Source organism: Wyeomyia smithii, chromosome 3 (assembly GCF_029784165.1).
Source record: "Wyeomyia smithii strain HCP4-BCI-WySm-NY-G18 chromosome 3, ASM2978416v1, whole genome shotgun sequence".
NCBI lineage: Eukaryota > Metazoa > Arthropoda > Insecta > Diptera > Culicidae > Wyeomyia > Wyeomyia smithii.
Window position 1 is genome coordinate 102921409 of NC_073696.1, and position 19171 is coordinate 102940579.

The following is a 19171-nucleotide window of genomic DNA, read 5'->3' on the forward strand; positions in this document are numbered from 1 at the left end:
TTTGGAAAAATGACTTTAAATGATGTCATCAGCGAATAAAGCTCGAGTTCTTTGTGCGAAATCCATCGAAATAAAATTGCAATCCATAAAAATAAACCATCACTACTTGATGATGACGAAAGCAGCAACGGGGGGAGTCCCTGTCGGCCTTTCAAATCCTTGGGTATTAGAAGGATATTGTGTTTATTCGGTGGGCTGACGCCGCAGGAGAGGTGCAACATGTTTGTACAAAACCCTTGAAGATTGCTCCCTCTGCGCATCGGATTGTTCACGGTGCTTGCAGAGGGGAAGAGAGGGTGGATTACTTAGGTGGAACGAGCTGAAATCTCTTCGCTGACAGGCTCTAGACCGATTTAGAAAAGGTAGTTGTATATCAAGCAGTAAGCAGAGAAAAATAAATAAACAGAAACATTCGTGCTTTGTGAGGGTTGCGATAAGTGTTCCCCGTATCCTCCGGGTGCGTGGTTGGGGGAACAGTTGCGGAAAGGTCGAAGGGAAATCAATCCTGCCAATTCATTTGATTGCTGTTTTTCTTTCCTTTGGCTTCCCTTGGCGGTTCCTGTATCCATTTCTGATATGATTTCTTTCGTCTTGTGGCAGCAGCTCAGTGACTACAATCACTCAAAGGTTGTGATAAATGTTACAGGTGCCAGTCGAGGTTTCATTCGTATAATTTCCAATATGAGTTTTGGCCAAAAAGTTATCAGTATTGACGCAGAAGAATATATACAATATATTATAGAAATGAAAATTGTCAATGTTCTTCGCGTTTTCACTTCAAGTAGCGCAAATAATAATGGGGAAGTAAGTGATCGTAGGGTTTTTTTGATCGATATCGAAACAAAAAGCTAAGTCCAGGTTCCGGGTTTAGGTCCGGTCAGAATAAACGCTGCCAATGAAATATATCAAAAAATGCATAGCCAATTCTGCTGATAAGTTTTATTACCTGATTGATTTGTTTTACTAACGGATTAAACTAAAGGCAAAAAGCAACAAGAAAGCTATGATTTTATTGATTCGAATCGAGAAGATTTATTTCGCTTGAAGTATTCAGGTAAACTTTGCAAAGTTGACGCACTCTATGGACCCACCTTTGTTTAAAATAATCATTTTATAGACTGTTCCGAAAATTATAAATTCATCTTCTTTCTTGAATAAAACAAAAAATACAGGATTTTTGGGGTCATTTTATTCTGAAATATAGATAATAAGTGTTTTCTTTCCAGTTTCAATTCAAGTTGGAATTATTTTTCGTAGGATACGCGAGTTCTCTAACTTTTCTCTTAACACTACTCATAAGCTTTTTCACAGTGTGTTCTCCGACCATTTTTACCACTTTAAGCCAATCTTTTTTAAATTTTTCAACATTGTCCGCTGATATTTCCTCAGCTTTGCCTCAAACCCCAAAAAGTTTCAATAGGGCGAATTTCAGGGCAGTTTGGAGGATTCATCTCCTTTGGGACACATGTGACATTATTTGTTTTATACCACCCTAGTGCATCCTGAGAGTAATGGCAGGAAGCAAGATCGGGCCAAAAGGTTGGAGGATTGTTATGCTGCTTAACCATGGGAAACAACCATTTCTGCAAACACTCTTTCACGTAAATTTTACCATTCATTGTGTCATTCGTAATAAAACGGACGAGATATGTCCACATTCACAAATGGCCTGCCAAACCATTACCTACTTGCCGAAAATTTCGGTGTAAATGGCTTTCACTGGTCCAGGGACATCCTTTCCCTTCGGTGATGTATAAAATTGCGGTCCTGGCAGAGTCTTATAGTCCAGTTTTATGTAGGTTTCGTCATTCATGATAACACACCCCATTTTTTTGGTCAGAAGTTTGTCATAAAGCTTCCTAGCTCTCGGTTTCACAGATTCAGCCTGTTTTGGATTTCGTTTTGGCTGCTTCTGCTTCCGACGGGTCTGCAGACCCATTCTTCCCTTGGCACGCATAACGTTACTCGCCGAGGTTCCAAGCTTTCTCGCCACATCTCGTACTAATATTGAAGGATGCCGCTTGTAGTATTCCTTGACCTTTTTGTCCATTGTGGGATCAACAGGCTCGGGTTTTCTACCACGTCTTGGGGCATCAGTAAATATGCACTCTTCACAATACTTCCGCAATGCGGTTTGAACTGCTCCGACACTTATACCTTCTTCTCTGGATAATTTGCTTATAGAAAGACAACTCACGGTGCCCCATTTGTGCACAATTCGCTTTCTTTGCTCGAGAGAAAGGCCACGCATTTTCAAAATTTCACACTAAATGTTAGAAAAAATGACAGGATCTGTTTCTTTTGGATGTAAACTACAGGACGCAGCCAACGTTTCGTTGAATACTGCACGTTATTTGAAATGACGGTTGATCGTAAGTGAATTTATAATTATCGGAACGGTCTATACTAGTGAATGGTGTGACGGATGGTCACATTTTAACAGCAGCAGCAAACTTCCTGTTCCTGTCAGTGTCTCCAACCACTCAATAGGAATCGGTTTACACCTCAAATCATTCATTTTTCTATCGAACTAAAGACATGTAGGGTAAAGACCCCACAATTCGCCCACTCACTAATCAACTAATTATTAACGGGGTTTGCTATTGAAGTATGCCAAATAATAATTTATTTTTTTTCGACTATTTCTTTTTTATACTTAAGCACGGTTCTAAGAGTTGACATTATATTGCGAATAGTTTTTTACTAGCGGATGGTCGTATATTAGTAGCAGCATAGTTGCATACAATAACACTACAAACAAATTTGATCCAAATGTGATTGTTTATTAAAAATGCAAAAAAAAAGCTTTACACATATTTGAGCACGCCGATTTAAATTATGTCAAAATTTAGGTATATAAAAACTTCCTTACTTGGCTGGTAAACACGGATATGTATTAAATTTTTGTTGGGAAAAATGAATTTGATTCTCATCAATCGAAAAAAAAGTTATCGCAAAAACATGTTCGCGGCTGAATCGTGAACTAAGTTCGTTACTTTGATTTTTATACTGATACGAATCCAGAATACGTCTTCACATCACTTGATCTCGAGCTAATCTTCTTCTTCAATCGTCCCTAACACCCGCCAATCAGGCGTCCTCATCCACACCACACATCCAACGAGTATGGGGTACGACCTACGTCGGGCTCTTTGCTACGTGGCCAGTCCATTGTAGCCTGTCGTATTTTATCATCATGATAATTTCCGCATGGTAGTATGCTTGGTATACTTCGTGATTTATGCGCCTGCGCTACACTCCATTCTCCACTTCACGCCAAGTATTGAACGCAGAATTCTACAGTCGAAGACTCCAAATATTCTCTGGTCGACCAACACTCACTACAGCCTTCTTTATGGCAACCGGTATCAGCGGGAAATTCATGATACCAGCGGGAAATTATGGTACCAACGGGAGAACCAGTGTCATGTAGAGTACAAATTTCGTGCGAACATGCATGCTGCGGTATCTCAACTGGCTACACGCAATGTTGAACAACAGATTCAAAAGCCCGTTACCTTACTCCAGATCGTCCACTATCCTAACGCATGACGAGAAACCGCCCAGGGTGGCACGAGCCGGCTTAATCTGTTTTGTTGGGAAACCGTGTTCAAGCACAATCTGCCATAATTCGTTGTGCTTAACTGAATCGTATGCTGCCTTGAAGTCTATGAACAGTTGATGAGTCTGCAAGTTTACTTCTCTGAACTTGTTGAGAATTTGACGCACGGTGAACGTTTGGTCTGTTGGTCGCCGTTCCCGGAACCACACTGATACTATCCAACAAGGATTCCTGTAACGGCCTCAGTCTATGAAACAGGATGCGGAATAGAAAATTGTTAGCTGTTTTGAGGACCGTTATTCCTCGATAATTACTGTAAGCAAAGCCCTGGGGCTACATCTCTTCCGAGCCGATCGTTCAACAACACCACGAAACGTTGTTTACAACGCATGGCCACAAGTGTCTCTTCGGTTATCAAGTTCCTTTCCCTGTCATTGCACATGGTAGGAATTGGCACAGTCTGGTCACAGTGGTCTACCTTACTTACATTTCTTTTTTACGGCGACAGACCGATTATCGATTCAATGCCGAATCCAGAATACGTCGCCATGTCACTCGGTCTTGGACTGCTATCCTCCTATCTCCCCTAACACCTATTTCGCGGGCATCCTCGTCGACAGCAAACATCCAACGGGTGCGAGGCCTACCTCGAAGTCGACGGCCTCTATCGGGATTTCTGCTAAATATAGTCTTCGCTGGTCGTTCTTCCGGCATTCTAGCTACATGCCCAGTCCACTGCAACCTGCCGTGTTTTATCCGCTCAACTATGAGTACACCTGGTACACATTATGGTTCTTGCGTCTGCGCCAAACACCATTTTCTAGTTTGCCGCCAAGGATTGAACGCAAAACCCTACGCTCAAAAACACCAAGAGCTCGCCGATCAGCCTCTTTCAACGTCCATGCTTCATGGCCGTAGAGGGCCACGGGAAGAATTAGTGTTTTGTAGAGTGCAAGTTTAGTACGGGTTTGCAGACTCCGGGCCTGGTTACGCAATCCGTAGAAGGCCCTGTTTGCAGCTGCTTTCTGCCTTTTTATCTCACGGCTAACCTCGTTGTCACATATCACTGGTGTAATCACAGGTAAATAAATTCGTCGACTACTACAAAACTTTCCCCAGCTAACACCACCTCAGCACCAACAACCGTCGGACTACCACGCTCTCTATCAGCCACCATGTATTTCGTTTTGGCAGAGTTAATGAGGAGCCCTACTCTCGCAGCTTCCCTCCTGAGAGGTCTGAGGGCCTCTTCCACAGCTCTACGGTTGATACCAATGATGTCGATATCGTCCGCAAAACCGAGAAGCATGTGAGACTTCGTGATGATGGTTCCGCTTCTTTGCACGCCGGCCCTCCGTATGGCACCCTCCAATAACTTTTATTGTTCGATGCCAGAAATTTCATGAACGTATACATACAAAAGAAGTGTGTTAAGGATATGTTTGGTTCACAACATTTATTTGATATGATAATACATATTAAAGAAATTACAATGAAAACAAAAATATAATTCACAAAATGTCATAAAAAGTGATAAAATAAAAATCTTTCTGCGTGCTTCGGCTGACCACGAAAAAAAACTGTTCTCTCCTTGGTGCTGTTATCATACTTCGATAATAAAAGATAGGTCTGCTCTATTTCATTCAACTATGTGGCATATCTTTTAATGCAGTTGTTCTTTGTTCTATTACATTATTTCCAAGGAACCGATAATCCTGTGCAACTGTAATGTATTCGAGCTTACTATTCATCTAGTTTCAAGTTATAAATCCCATAGTGATGAGTGTATAGATTTTAAAACATTTTGTATCTACTAATGAATTCTTCCAGATTTTTCGACTCAAATTTTAAAGATATGCATTTTGGGAAATGTACATCTAAGCAATGAACCTAGAAATATATTCACGTGAAAAGGTATTCGTCAAAAAGGGGTTACCAAATATTACCGCCGAAAAAAACTCAAAAACAAAACAAAAACGAAGAATACGTCCCAAAGGTGACCATTCTGTATCCACTTCTCACAAACCAATGGGCAGGTCTCGGCAGCCAAATTGTGTTTTGGACATATAAACGATACCTAACGAACATTTTGATGCATTGCACTTACGTAAATTCGCTTAAGAACATTGTTGAATTGACAAGTGAAAATACATTGGTGATATCTATTTATATCAAAATGTACCTATTTCACCGTTGGCTCAGTCGTTAACAACACAATATAACATTCTTAAAACCACTAAAAGAGGCCCAACATTTCCTGTTTTTGGACCTCCATATCAAAAAACCACTTTGGAATCCTTAAATTCTCTGAAAAGGGGTGAAATTGCACTTAACCTAATAGCATACTTCTTACAGCTGTTTAAAAGTGAAAACTATGCGCACTTCCAAGTCCCACAGTAATAAATTCCTTCGTAATACAACACAATAATTGATGCCATTGTTAGCTACAGACTACAAAGGATGCTGAGAGGTGAAGAAATACCAAAATAATGAAATTTAATTTTTGGCTTTATGATCTATGGGGAACCACTGTGAGATGGTGCGTCTGCAGGTTAAATTCTCGAAATTTATCGAGGATCTGACGCAGGGTAAACATTTGGTCCGTAGTGGAGCATCCCCCTTAAAAACCACATTGGTAATCGTCAACAAAGGTCTCCGACAACGGCCTCAGTCTATGGAACAGAATACGGGAGAGAATTTTGTAAACGGTGTTTAGATTGAACATATGAGACTTTCCAATCAGTCCGAGGGCAATTCTTCATCGGACCACACTCTCAGCATGATCCGGTGTAAAGCACGATACAGCTGTTCGCTCCCGACTTTGAAGAGTTCGGCGGGAATGCCGTCCTTCCCAGCTGCCTTGCAGTTTTTCAGCTCTTTCACTGCTTTCTTAACCTCGTCCATGGATGTGGGTCCACAGCTTTGCTATCATCCTCAATCACCATTCTGCTTCTTTCGACTACGCTGTTTTCTTCACCATTCAACAGCACACTAAAGTGTTTCAACGCCTTGCCACCTCCGTTCTATCGGTAATCAGGTTTCCCTCCCTATCATTGCACATGACAGGGGCTGACATGTTCCGGTTCCTGATTCCATTTATCTTCTTGTAGATGCTTCTCGCATCATGCCTAGAGAAGCAACCTTCCGCCTCCGTAAGAATCCGCTCCCAATGATGTCGTTTCTGCCGGCGATGGAGTCTTTTTTCAGCAGCTCTAGCTTCCCGGTATCTTTCTACGCTCTGACAAATGACAGCCTCAGCGTCAAACCACTCATTGGACGTGGTTGTTGCAGACGTACCCAACACTTCTCCCGCTGTGGTGCTGATTGCACTGTGGATATGCCTCCACTGTTCATTCAGGCTACCTCCAACTTGATCCTCGATCCGCTCATCAACCTTCCGCAGGTATTCTGTAGCCACTTCTCTAGTTGATAGCCGCTGGATGTTCAACTGTATCCTCCTTGTCGTGCTGGATTTTAACACGTTGGATCCGAGTCAACGTTTGGTCCTCTAAACGACCTTACGTCTGTAATGTCTGAAAAGTGCCGACCTATCAGAACATGGTCGATCTGGGAGAAGGCCTCTCCATTTGGGTGTCTCCAGGTGTGCTTACGTATATTCCGGCGTGCAAAATAAGTGCAACAGATAGCCATATCTCTGGCTGCTGCGAAATTGACAAGCCTCAGGCCGTTGTCGTTCGTAGTAGAGTGGAGGCTTTCTCTACCAATCACGGGGCGAGAGAAGTTCTCCTGCCCGACCTGCGCATTTGCATCCCCGATGACGATTTTGATCTCGTGTCCTGGGCGCTCATTATACGTTTTTTCCAGGAGCTCATAGAACTCCTCTTTCTCTTCATCGGGTTTATCGTTGGTCGGTGCGTACACATTTATCAGGCTGTAGTTGAAAAATTTGCCCTTAATTCTCAACACGCATATACGGTCACGGATCGGCCTCCATCTAATGACACGCTTCATCTGTTTCCCTATGAGCACGAAACCGACTCCCCTTTCTGCTTTCATGCCGCCACTGTAGTAGATGTGGTACTTGAATGAAGTGCCCGCAATAGGATCTACTGCCCGGAATTCGCGTTCTCCCGTTTTCGGCCACCTCACCACCTCCTGTATGGCAGCCACCTCGACATTCACCTTTTGCAGCTCTCTAGCCAGGATACCTGCACGTGCCGGTTCGAGTAGAGTCCTTACATTCCAAGTACCGAATTTCCAATAATCGTTGTGTTTTTTTCGTACGCCTAGGTCCATGCCGATCATTCTGTTCCGTATTTATATATGGATTGTTCGTGGTAATTTTACCTTCGGTAAGCTGCCTTACTAGGGCTGCGATAACTAGTCTCGCGACGAGGCTGCCGTCTTAGATATAGCTGGCGAGGCACCGAATTTCATAACTCAGCCGCCCGCTCCGGGTCAGACGCTGTTGTACGCCGCCCCTAACATGGGGATACAGCCGCGTACGATCCCCCTCCCAGTCAGCATACGACCATAGTTTCCACCTGGGGTTGGTTACCCGATCTCCGCTAAGGTTACTCGTATCCCGGTCGGCACCTCGTGGAGGTTGGGATAGGAGTTGCTGGACAGAGGTGAATGACCACAATGGGGTCTCAAGTGACACGTGCCCAACCTTTTACCTACCACTCCGTTTACCACCTTATATAAAAAGCTTCACGTGTCGTGCCTAGAAGAGAAGCATACCTCCGCCTCCGCAAGAGATCATTCGCAGAGCTCGCGTTTCTTGAGTTGATGGATTCTCTTTTCTGGTCGTTCTAACTCTTGATAACTCTCCTTCATCCATCGTGCGAACACGGGCGGCCCGGTTTCTTTGTCCGTCACCTCTTGACACTCTACATCGAACTACATTCGTGTTGCAAGTATTTGGCGAGCCGGGCGCGTATCGTCCCTAGGTGAGATGGTGATCTAAGTCGACGTTTGAGCCTCGGAAGGACCGCACATCGATGACATCTGGTAAACGCCGACGTTCAATCAGGATATGTTCGGTTTAGAGCAGGCTTTGCCATTGGGTTAAAAGCAAAGCTTTGGTGCTACATTCCGTATCGGAGCTCGACCTTCTGTTTTATTTTACACAGACTTCGCAGCCAACTGTTGAGTGTACACGACAATTGCGGGGCTGGCGCTACAATCCTACTGACACTAACAGTATTGACACTAACCCAACAATAACCCAACAGCCGGTTTTTGTTGGGTTATTGCGGCAAAGTTTACCAGCCTCAGGGTTTTCCCATTATTGGAAGCTAGATCTGCTTCCGTCCAACCTGTCCTCGATAATGATTTTTATATCACGTTTGGGCACTCTTCGTATATTTTATCGAGAAGCTCATAAATCTTCTCCTTCACGCCATCGGATATATCGTTTGTCGGTGCGTATACCAGAGTTCGGAAAAAGTAACGGAGCTGTGTGAAGGCGAATAATTAGAGTGGGTAATTCAGAGTACAATAAATTCACCTTTATCATTTTATTCTATCCCTCATACAGCATGCTCTGACAAAGACTTTTTACCGTACCGATAGCGGTGTGAATCTCTGTTTGCGCTTGCTTGACTGAAGTCTCTGTTCAAAATTCTTCCGATTCGCCAGATTGATAGTTATTTTCCAATTCCTGGAGCTGAAATAACTATTAGCCATTGGTTTCATGTAAAATGGTTCTATAGTAACACTAATTTATAGAATCATGCTTCATCCTGTACAGCTCCCAATGCTTGCTGTAGCCTGACGAAACTAAATAAGCGCTATAAGTTTGATAACATTCATTACTTTCGTGTACGAATGAACGGCAAAGCATGACAAAAAGTAACACCAGCCGAATCAGTAAAACGTTAAATTTGGGGTAAAGGTAACTACATTTAATTCAGTATTACTGCAAAGGGTGATAGTGCGTGCACACTTATGTCGTTTTCGTTTTTGCGGTGTAGCTAACCCGCGGACTACACTTTGTCCTATTGCTGTTTTTTTCTTCTTTTTCCGGACTATCCCGGGCTACCCTTTTTCTGTCCTGGACAGTCCGCGAAAGAAACAGAGTGCAGTTTTGAAGACACCAACACATTCACACATGTGTCAAAATCAAAAAAAAAAATGTTTTAAAATCGGTTTGCTTTGATAATCGTTCTTCGCGTGTCAAACATCAGGTTGGATTTTATTTCGTTATTTTGTCATTTTCAGTAAATTGGCCAATTTTTCGTACAGTAGCACAAACGCGACAAAAAGACAATGGCGATAATGACCAAAACAAAAGTGACAGCTACCTCTGGCGTAATAGCACACCATTGCAACTGGTCGGAAAGTGTTTTTTTTTTTCAGCTGCAAATTGTAGTCCGGGACGGTATAGTCCTGCCGTAAAAACGAATTCGACATTAGCTTAACTTCAGGTATATTCCAAGCATTGAATCTGAGATTTTGGAGCTCTGGCGTATACATAAAATAAGGCCTTAATTAAAAAATCTGTCCTTGATTCTCAAAACGCATAAACGGCCACCTTAAGGCCTCCACATGACGAAACCGAAAGCCTAGTTCACCTCTGTCGTCGCTACATCGTTCATGCGAACTTTCTAAATGGCCCTACAATTATTTTTTGCAACTCACAGGCTGCCCAAGCGTGCTGGTTCGAGTGAAGCTTGATGCATTTGAAAATTTGGTCGCACAAAATGGGACATTTCTTGGTCAAAAAAAAAACGTAAGAGAAATATTGAGATATCTCTTTGCAGTAAATTTTTTGACCTTCAACGGAAAAATACAGAAAAAAAATATTTGTCTGAGTTTCAGATGAATTCACGCACTTTTCGTTTTATACCGCCAATTTCTTCCACAATCTATGTAAATCAGTTGGTTCTATCGTTCTGCCACTTTTCTTCAGCTTGCTCTTGATTATCGGCCAAAGTTTTTCAATTGGACGCAAATCTGGGCGATTTGGTGGGTTAATAGCTTTTTCGATGATATCAATTCCATTCTCCTTGTACCAATCCATTACTTCCCGGCTGTAGTGTCAGCTAGTCAAGTCAGGCCAGAACTTCGCCGGACCGTCATGTGATTGGATGAACGGCAAGATCCGCTTTTGGAGGCACTGTTCCTTGTATACCTGGCTATTCATGGTTGTTTTTTCTGCCACAGTTGCAGTTCCCCTGCCACACCATCAGTTTCCGAGCGAACTTGTCAGCAAACACGAATTTAAACCGTTTGGCGATATCACCTTAGCGCTTGGAAATATAGAGTTTTTGCTCTGGGAGCTGCGCGAAATTCATTTCCTGCATTAAATTTATTATACAGCATCCTAGCGCGGTGTTTTGCACCGAGATTCTGCTTGAGGGTTTTGTTGGGGTGCTTGCTGGCGTGGAACCGTACAAGACGCACCAGTTGGGTAAGATGGCCTACGCTATTAATTCCCCAAAATACTTACACATGTGGCTTTTTATGACGAAATTCATCGCTTTTCTCATAAAACCCCAGCTTCTCTACAGTTCTTAATGAAAAAGTGTGCCATAATGACTAAAATACTCGAAAAACTGTGCAATTGGCTGTGGCTCTGTCCAACATGTAACTATTCATGAATTTTATTTAAGCTTTTATGATTAACTGACTAGTAAATAATACAAAAAACTATGGTTCCCCTAGCCTTTACACTTTTGGAGTTTATAATACTATGAGTATTTCAAATTATTTCACTAACTTTCATCAACTTTTACCTAAAAACAAACAAAACTAAAATTGGGGCAGAATGCACTATGAAGAGCTTGCAGGAGATTGCTTGACAACTGAGAGCATGTTCCATTATTTATGATTTTACTTTCGAGACTTCAAGTGCTTCTGGCTTCGCGTGCTGATATCTGCTAGTGGCATATTAGCCTACTGCTTTGGAGCATACTGACCTTTGTTGTGGTGCGTTTTGGTCACGGGCTTGTTTGCCGGCAGTGGTAATTTTTACCAAAAAAGACAATGAAATCGAGTATTTTAAATTAAATTTCATGAACATGCAATAAATAGATCCTACAATCTTCCTACTCGTTCAATGTCGCTTTGGAATGATTTGAAGCGCGGTAATTCGCGCAAATGCTTAACTGGTGCGTTTTGTACAATCCTCCCCTACTGTACGATGCCGAGAACTTCTTAGCCAAATCGCGCAGGGTAATTCCAGAGTTCGTCCAAACTGCTCTTTTAATCGTAGCTACATGTCAATCATTCCACTTCTGCGGTTGCTGTGATCAGCGCTAGTGCTGTGCGCCGACCAAATTATCGGCGGCTGCGGCGTAGAAAATATTTTGCCTCGGCGGCGGTCGGCGCGCCGGCGTGACGCCGTAGGTTTGATCGGTGGCGGCGGCGGCAGCGGCGGCGTGTATAGGCGTGCCACTAATTACCACTTCTAATATATTGAGTATAATTTTTTATTTTGTGCCATTATGTTTGGATTTTGTTAGTTACTGTTACAATTAAAAAAACTTCGATCAGGATTCACAGAATGTCGAAACTCCAACAATAAGAAAATAATAGGCAAAGAAAATAAATAAAAAGTCAATGTGAAAATCATCTACGAACCAGCAATAAAAATATGACTCAATCGGTAATATGGAACGATTTTGGCTATTATTTAATTTTACGGAATTCAATTCTTAATTTTATTATTTTCTGAATTAATTCAGGCTTTCATTAAATTAAACGTCATTTTTGCTAAAAACACGAAAAGAATTATGTAAGCTTTTCAAGCATTTCTATTCAATAATCGTATCTTACAGATAGTATAGACCACAAGAATAAAGTCTGTGGAGGAGGACTAGTTATTTTTGATTCATCGTTTCCAAATTTTCATGTTTTTTCCGAATACTTTAATAAAAGCTTTATCTTGAAGAGGATCGTTACTTGTAAATGACGTCACAATCAAAGTTGGAGATGCTTGAGTGTTCTATAGACCTATTTACGTACGAATGTGTTAGTGCCACTCGTTGAGGAAAGTATTTACAAATCGCTTTTTTGTTTGCTATGCTATGTTTTAGTAGCTGGACAAATATTCAGTTGAGTACTTATTATAAGTTCTAAGCTCGTTTCTGAATGAATTTTTCATTCGTGATCAGGAATCGGGGGAAGCTGCTGAACATAATCGACCAAAAAGTGTAAAAAATGATAAAAAGTCGATGCAACGTGATGCGATGATTTACAGTTTGGAGGAAACAAAAGCAACTTTTCACCGGTTTACACGTTCACTAGTGTGCGTAGGTGAAAAGATAAGTGACTATCTATATAGAAAAAAAAACTTCGCCTTGTATTTTTGATTATTTTGATAACCAGAACTATTTAAAACAATCTCTATTTCAGCACAATATTATCAAACATACAGTTAACGCAAGAGTTCACTCAGTAGAGTCGTGCATGGGTTCTTTTGATAGTTTTTCCAAGTTTTTCTACTTTAAGTAATTGTAACTTCTATTTTAATGAACTGAGCTCAATGATTATTAAACGCAGAAAAGTATGCTAAGGTCATGATTTATTGCAGTTGAATTCGTTGAGAAATTAAAAAAAAGTTCATATAACTATTACAAAGGTGTTTGTTGGTTCCAGCTGGGGGCTACTTTGAACAGAAATCGATAGGATTTTATACAGAAATACATTTTTGTAAGTAAATTATATTTCTTTTCAAAAGTATTCACATAAAGATCTTTTTTAGGCAATTCTTTTGGTTTTCTTTGCTGCGAATCGGAGAGCATGTTGTAGATAGTCTGCCGATTGCATTTGACGGACATATATCCGGTTTTAACTTTGTTGAGACATTCCTGCGAATGTGTACCTGAAACTATCGTATATTTCCTGGAACTACTGGCCTTTTGGTAGGTTCGTACCATTTTAGAACCTAGAGAGAAAGAGCTCAAACATAACCTTACAACATGGCTGACAACAAAAATCGAATGCCCACAATATTTTGCTAAAATCACAATTTTTTACTAAAATCTAATAAAACGGATGGCCAAATAAAAAAAGGGATCCAATTATCGACTTATCAAAATAGTCAGCCAAAACAACGATTTTGGAACCGAAATTGACTTTCTTGCGGCTAATAAAACTGAATCCTGTTCTGAAAAGCACGAACGAACAATTTTTAAACACGGCTTATGCGGAATAGTGCAAAATACATTGTTTTGTCAACATGCCGAAAATATAGTACAAGGTAACAAGGAAATTTTGCTAAAAAAAAAACAAGAAAAATGTGTTCAAAGTAGCCCGGCATGTCAAAAGAATTCCTGCACGATAGTATTTAAGAAGTAATCTGAAATTTTTACCTAAATAGTTAATGAAATCTTTGTGAAAGACTTTCCCAAATTTTTATTTCCGCATTACTTTCCGAACATTCGTTTGAAACAAAATAAGAGGTACACTATGACAAAAATATAAACATAAATTATGATGACCGAAAACAGATTCCAGAAGAAAACTGGCTCCGTGAAAATCATTGATCACGTGAGCCGTGTTGAATAAATTACATATTTTAATTAGGAACAAAATAATATGAAGTCCTAACTCTTTGTTAAAGCTTAACACTCTTGATGTATCATGCTGCATCGAATAATAATCAAAAATTAGAATAATCTACACTCTGAGCATCGACATTGGCTGAAAGTCCTGGTATCTTCAGAATCAGGAAAAAAATCAGCTTACACAATCATTACCGGCGCGTAAAAAATTTGTTCGGCGGCGCGCAGACTCAAAATCCTCGGCGGCGTGGCTAAAAGTGTCTGCAGCGGCGGCGCAGGACTAATCAGCGCGAACCAGCGTTAGAGTTTCATTGAATCGTTTCAGTACGCTGTTTACGGTTGGTTTGGGAAGTTTGAGGCACTTCGCAATTTTTGGACCTGACCAAGTCGGATTAACAACGTCAGTGTGCAAAATTTTCTCACGATTTTCATGTTTCATCGAGCTGTCGTTGGTTTCTCGTGACCGCCACTAGAGGCTCTACAGTAAATAGAAAGCTGCTACCAAATATTAAGTGTACCTAACATCTGAGTTCTGACTATCCTAGTATCGATTTTCCAATCATTGTTCCTTTTCGTACGGAGAGTCGATACCGATTGTTCCGATTCGCATTGATTTCTGGATTGTTCGTAGTAGGGCTACTTTCGGTATACTACTTAACTAGAGCCACGATGCCTAGTCTCGCGACGGGGCTGCCGGATTGGATATAGCTGACAAAACACCGCATCAAGCATCTCCTGCTGGGGAACAGACGCTCAGACAAGCTGCCCCTCAAAGAGAACAGCTCCCTCTTCCCTGTTAGGAACGACCAACATTGGTTGAAACCCTCTGTTTCCGTCGCCATTGCATTGGAAGGAAGTAGAAGCGAGCAGAGTCGTAACACGAATAACTTTGTGATATCTGTGCTGGAAAACTAACATTAAAAAGATTACATAAGAAATTGTTTCAGGAGGAACAGAAGAAATTCAATTCTGCAGCCTTACGGTTAAACGTAGTCTAACATTGTTATAAAAAATACATTAAGATAAAAACATTTTTTGTACAAACAATGATGATACCAATATGAGGAAAAGGTACGATTTATGCAATTATCACCAAACTTGCTTGAATAACCTTTTACTTGTGACACTGGATATCTTTTTTAGAGAAATTATTCCCTTAACTTATGCATACTAGAGATGAGTCACCCAGCACTTTCCCAAAAACGTTATCATTGTTTGTTATATGTTGTTTATATTGCTCACTTATTGCTTCTGGATTGAAACTGTTTTTAGTTGTCGTCAGTACGATGAATAAAATTATTTAATGGAGTAATTCATGTATGATTTCTAGGTGTTCGATGTATGGCCAATTTTGCTTTGAATAATCATTCTAGGAATATACCATCAATTCACCTGAAAATTATAACTCAAGTTTTTATGACTCTATTTAATAGTTATGTTTTAGTTTCTGAAAACTTGTTGATTCTTCAAAACATTTAAACATAACAATGTAATGGTAAGAAGCCTAGAAATGTATAATCACCATGAACACTATTTGAGTGACAGATCAAAAGTGCAACGTATATTCCATCAAAGGTTAGTTTAAAAGGTTTTGAAATGTTTGATACTGATGTAAGATCCTAGTTAATAATATATTAAAACACTCTTGGTCAAGTTATTTAGTAAATAATTTCTTCGTATAGTAAAAACTATGATAAGTTTTTTAAGAGTATCATTAGACTAAACCTTGCTCTGCTGAAATTTACCTATCGGTTATGTTTGAATCAATCATCCAAACATTATTCTATTACGATGGAAAATCGATTCATATAAAATCTTATAACACGCATTAGCGGAACGATTTAAGCTTTCCTCAGCAATCCCAGTTGTAGGCTACAGGAATATAATTAATTGAGACAGACATTGTAGACATGGAGCGAAAGCCACTCCTTCGACTACAGTTTTCCGGTAGACAAATTATCAATTACATTACATTGTCTTGTCGAGCAGTCGTTGATTTTCATTTGTTCGGTTGAGTACAAATGTACGCGGAATGGGTGGACGCCAGAACGGAACGGGATGTGATGCCACCCATTGTGGCAGCCAACCGTCGAGTTAACGGTCGCTTCGTTTTGTCCGTGGAAAACCAGCACGTTACCATAAGCGGTACAATTCATCTTCACGACGGGAGCTGACTCACAGAAAGATTTCGCGCGCGGTTGCGATGACACGTATTCATATTTCCTTCTTTCTTAAAGCATGAAAAGGAGCTGCTTAGGCTTTGCCAAACGAGGGTTCAAGATTCGCGCGAAAGTGTGAAACTCGTACAAAGACTGACGCGCTGCCGGTTTACTCTGTCTGTGCGAAGAGATCGAAAAACCACTTGAGCGCTTTTCCTCGCTCCTTGGCTGGGTGAATTCCGAATCGAGATCGCTCGGATGGTAAGGTGGAGAATCTGACCCGGCTCGAAATGGAAATGCAAAGCAATTTGTGTGCAAGGAAATGACATTAAGTGGGCTTTTTCATTTAATTTCATTTTTCCATTTACATTCACTTTTGGTCTTGGTTGGGGATGGTTGTCGATTGGAGGAGAAGTCAAACAATGAAATATCAATGCTTGTAAGAGTACAGTTTAATTTAGATTCAGTACCGCACTGGCAAGCAAGGAGTTTTCACTCTCGATGATCCGCCGGCATTGTCTTATACCTTTATGATCAACTTTCCAATTCTTTAAATTAATCAAGAAATTTTTACTAATCTTCATTTATTCATTATTTTGTCACATTTCCAGGATCGGAGGATTCGAGAAGTTTCAGATGCCGCCGCAACACGGATACGATCAGATGGGCGGAGCTGGGCTAGGCGAAGGTCCCACCTACGTACCGGCAGACGACGGAGGAGGTGACTCGCCAGTTTCGTTCGAGGAAATTGAACGGCCACCGTTGCGTCACATCGATAAGTACGTCCGAGCGGAATGTCCCTGCATTAAAACGACCCGCTTCACGGTCGCCCTGATGACCTGTCTGGGGTTCATCATTTCCTTCGGTATGCGGTGTAACATGGGAATGGCCAAGCTGCAGTTCGAGCATGGGGTGAGTTGCAGGACGTGATTTCTTGTTAAAACACGTGTCTGAACCGGTGGAAAGGTTCGAAGGATTTTCGATTTAATGAGTGATGGCATATTGGATACAGTCGACTTGTTGGCACGCAACGTATGATAAGAGATCTAAATGGAATTCTGAGTCAATCATTGCATGGCATGATGGAATTATATTTACCCCATAATGAACATATCAGTTAAACCAAGTTAAAGTTCAGTTAAACTAATCAAATTTTCTTTTCGCAAACAAAACTTTTTGTAAGAGATAATGTTGAATAGGAATTAGTCATCCAATTTCCGCTAGTTTAGAAATGAAAACGTTCTCTGTATCATCGCCATTGAATTCGATAATCATCGTAACGGAAAAAGCTAAATATTCCATTTCCTTTTGTTCGCCAAATCCTCCGATTTTTTCTTCTGGTTACGAGCGTGTGCACCATTTTAGTCTATCGGTCCATCAATACTGGCTGCCTAAAAGACTAATGAATATATGAAAATGATGATAATGAGCCTACCGTGCACAATGGGAAAATCCTGCGATCAAAAGCCGATGATACGGTCCGGCAGACGGCAAGGGTGACGACAGTGAGGCGGCGGAAAATATGAAATTTTATGATGCAGTCGAACATAATGGAAGCATTTACTGCGGGGTAATGCGGGTACAAAAGATGATAATTTTTTATTCACGGCAAAGCTTTTCGTTCGTAGTCCCCAAAATACTATGGCGATTCGATGCCATTCTATTGATGCCAGTAATGTCCCTGATTTGAACACAGGGCGAATGGGGCGGAAAGTAGGACGCGGGTTACCGGATGGAGCTACGGAGGGAAGATATCAACAATACTGACTGGCAAAAGTTCTGTTCTGGCGATGTCGCGCCGTGCTGGCGCCGGGTCTTTTTTGGTATGCTTGCGAATAAATAGAAGAATCCGTCAGAGGGATCCGTTGTATTGAGTGGAACAGAATGACGAATCGCTCAGCGACAGTATAGGGAGATAGCGATAGAAAGTGATGTTGTCCTTTGCGAGGGGTGAATATTCGATCAAGTGAGATATACTTCCGGTCGTTTCCGGGACGGTGTTATGACAGGAAATGGATGTGCTTGGTGATGCAGTGTCAGCTTTACAGTGACGATGACTTTATTTTACAGTGAATTGTTGGATCTGGGAAAAAGAATAATCGGTCAATACTGCACTTGAATATTTTGTGAATATTCCACAAAATGTACTTACAACTATCTAGAAAATATTTTTGATTCCTTTAAATATGAATTTTTTAAAAGGATTTTCGATTGCTTCGAAGAAATACATTCGAGTTAAAAAATAAAATGAAAAAAAGTATCTTGATTTACATAACAATATATTTGCAATACACGTAAAACAATTATGATTATTATTTGTTCTTTCTCAGTCTTATTTGACGCCTAAAAAATTCACGGTATTTCGTAAAACAAAGAAACAAATCTACAGTAAGGCTTTTTTATTATGATTTGCAGCCCAATCTAATTTTTCTGGGTAAACTTATGTTGAATTATTATTCAATCGTGTCAATAGACATGATGCAATTTACCTACGCTTTAATAGAAACTCAAGCTGTTGATCACTGACGAATTATTGGAAAGACGATTTGTAACAGACTATCAAGTTCGTTATGCAGTCATCCCTCGATATAAGGCAGCCTCGATATAAAGAAACTTTTACCTCGATATAACGTATCTTTTTAAAATATTTAGTCTTAAAACTCAAGCTCCATGAATATTTAGAAACTTTGCCAAAGACGTCACACCGATCAAAAAAACCTTGAAAATGAGTCGTGTTTCAAAAAATTTAACCAATAGCACAATGGCATCTTTTGCCCAAAGAAACGTCTATGCAAAGTTTCTGCCAAATAAAAAATGACAATTAAAAAAAATATTAAAACTGGGATGTTTTTTGTGGAACTGCTGAAAAGTTGTTTTCGAACTTATTGAGCACCCTGTAACTATTAACGTTAATATTCATGCACACTCAGTAACAATCGAACATCATGATTTGGAAAAACGCCATAAAAAATCGA

The 19171-nt window shown here is 40.6% G+C and overlaps 1 protein-coding gene across 2 annotated transcripts in view; it reads left to right on the plus strand.

Moving 5' to 3' along the window:
- LOC129727701 (vesicular glutamate transporter 1) overlaps nucleotides 1–19171 on the plus strand; it is a 156355-nt gene that overhangs the window by 105938 nt on the left and 31246 nt on the right. For both annotated transcript variants that reach the window (XM_055685768.1, XM_055685767.1), the window contains one exon: nucleotides 16808–17108. In XM_055685768.1, coding sequence (XP_055541743.1) covers nucleotides 16808–17108 — 301 coding nt within the window. The remainder of the gene's footprint in view (nucleotides 1–16807; nucleotides 17109–19171) is intronic.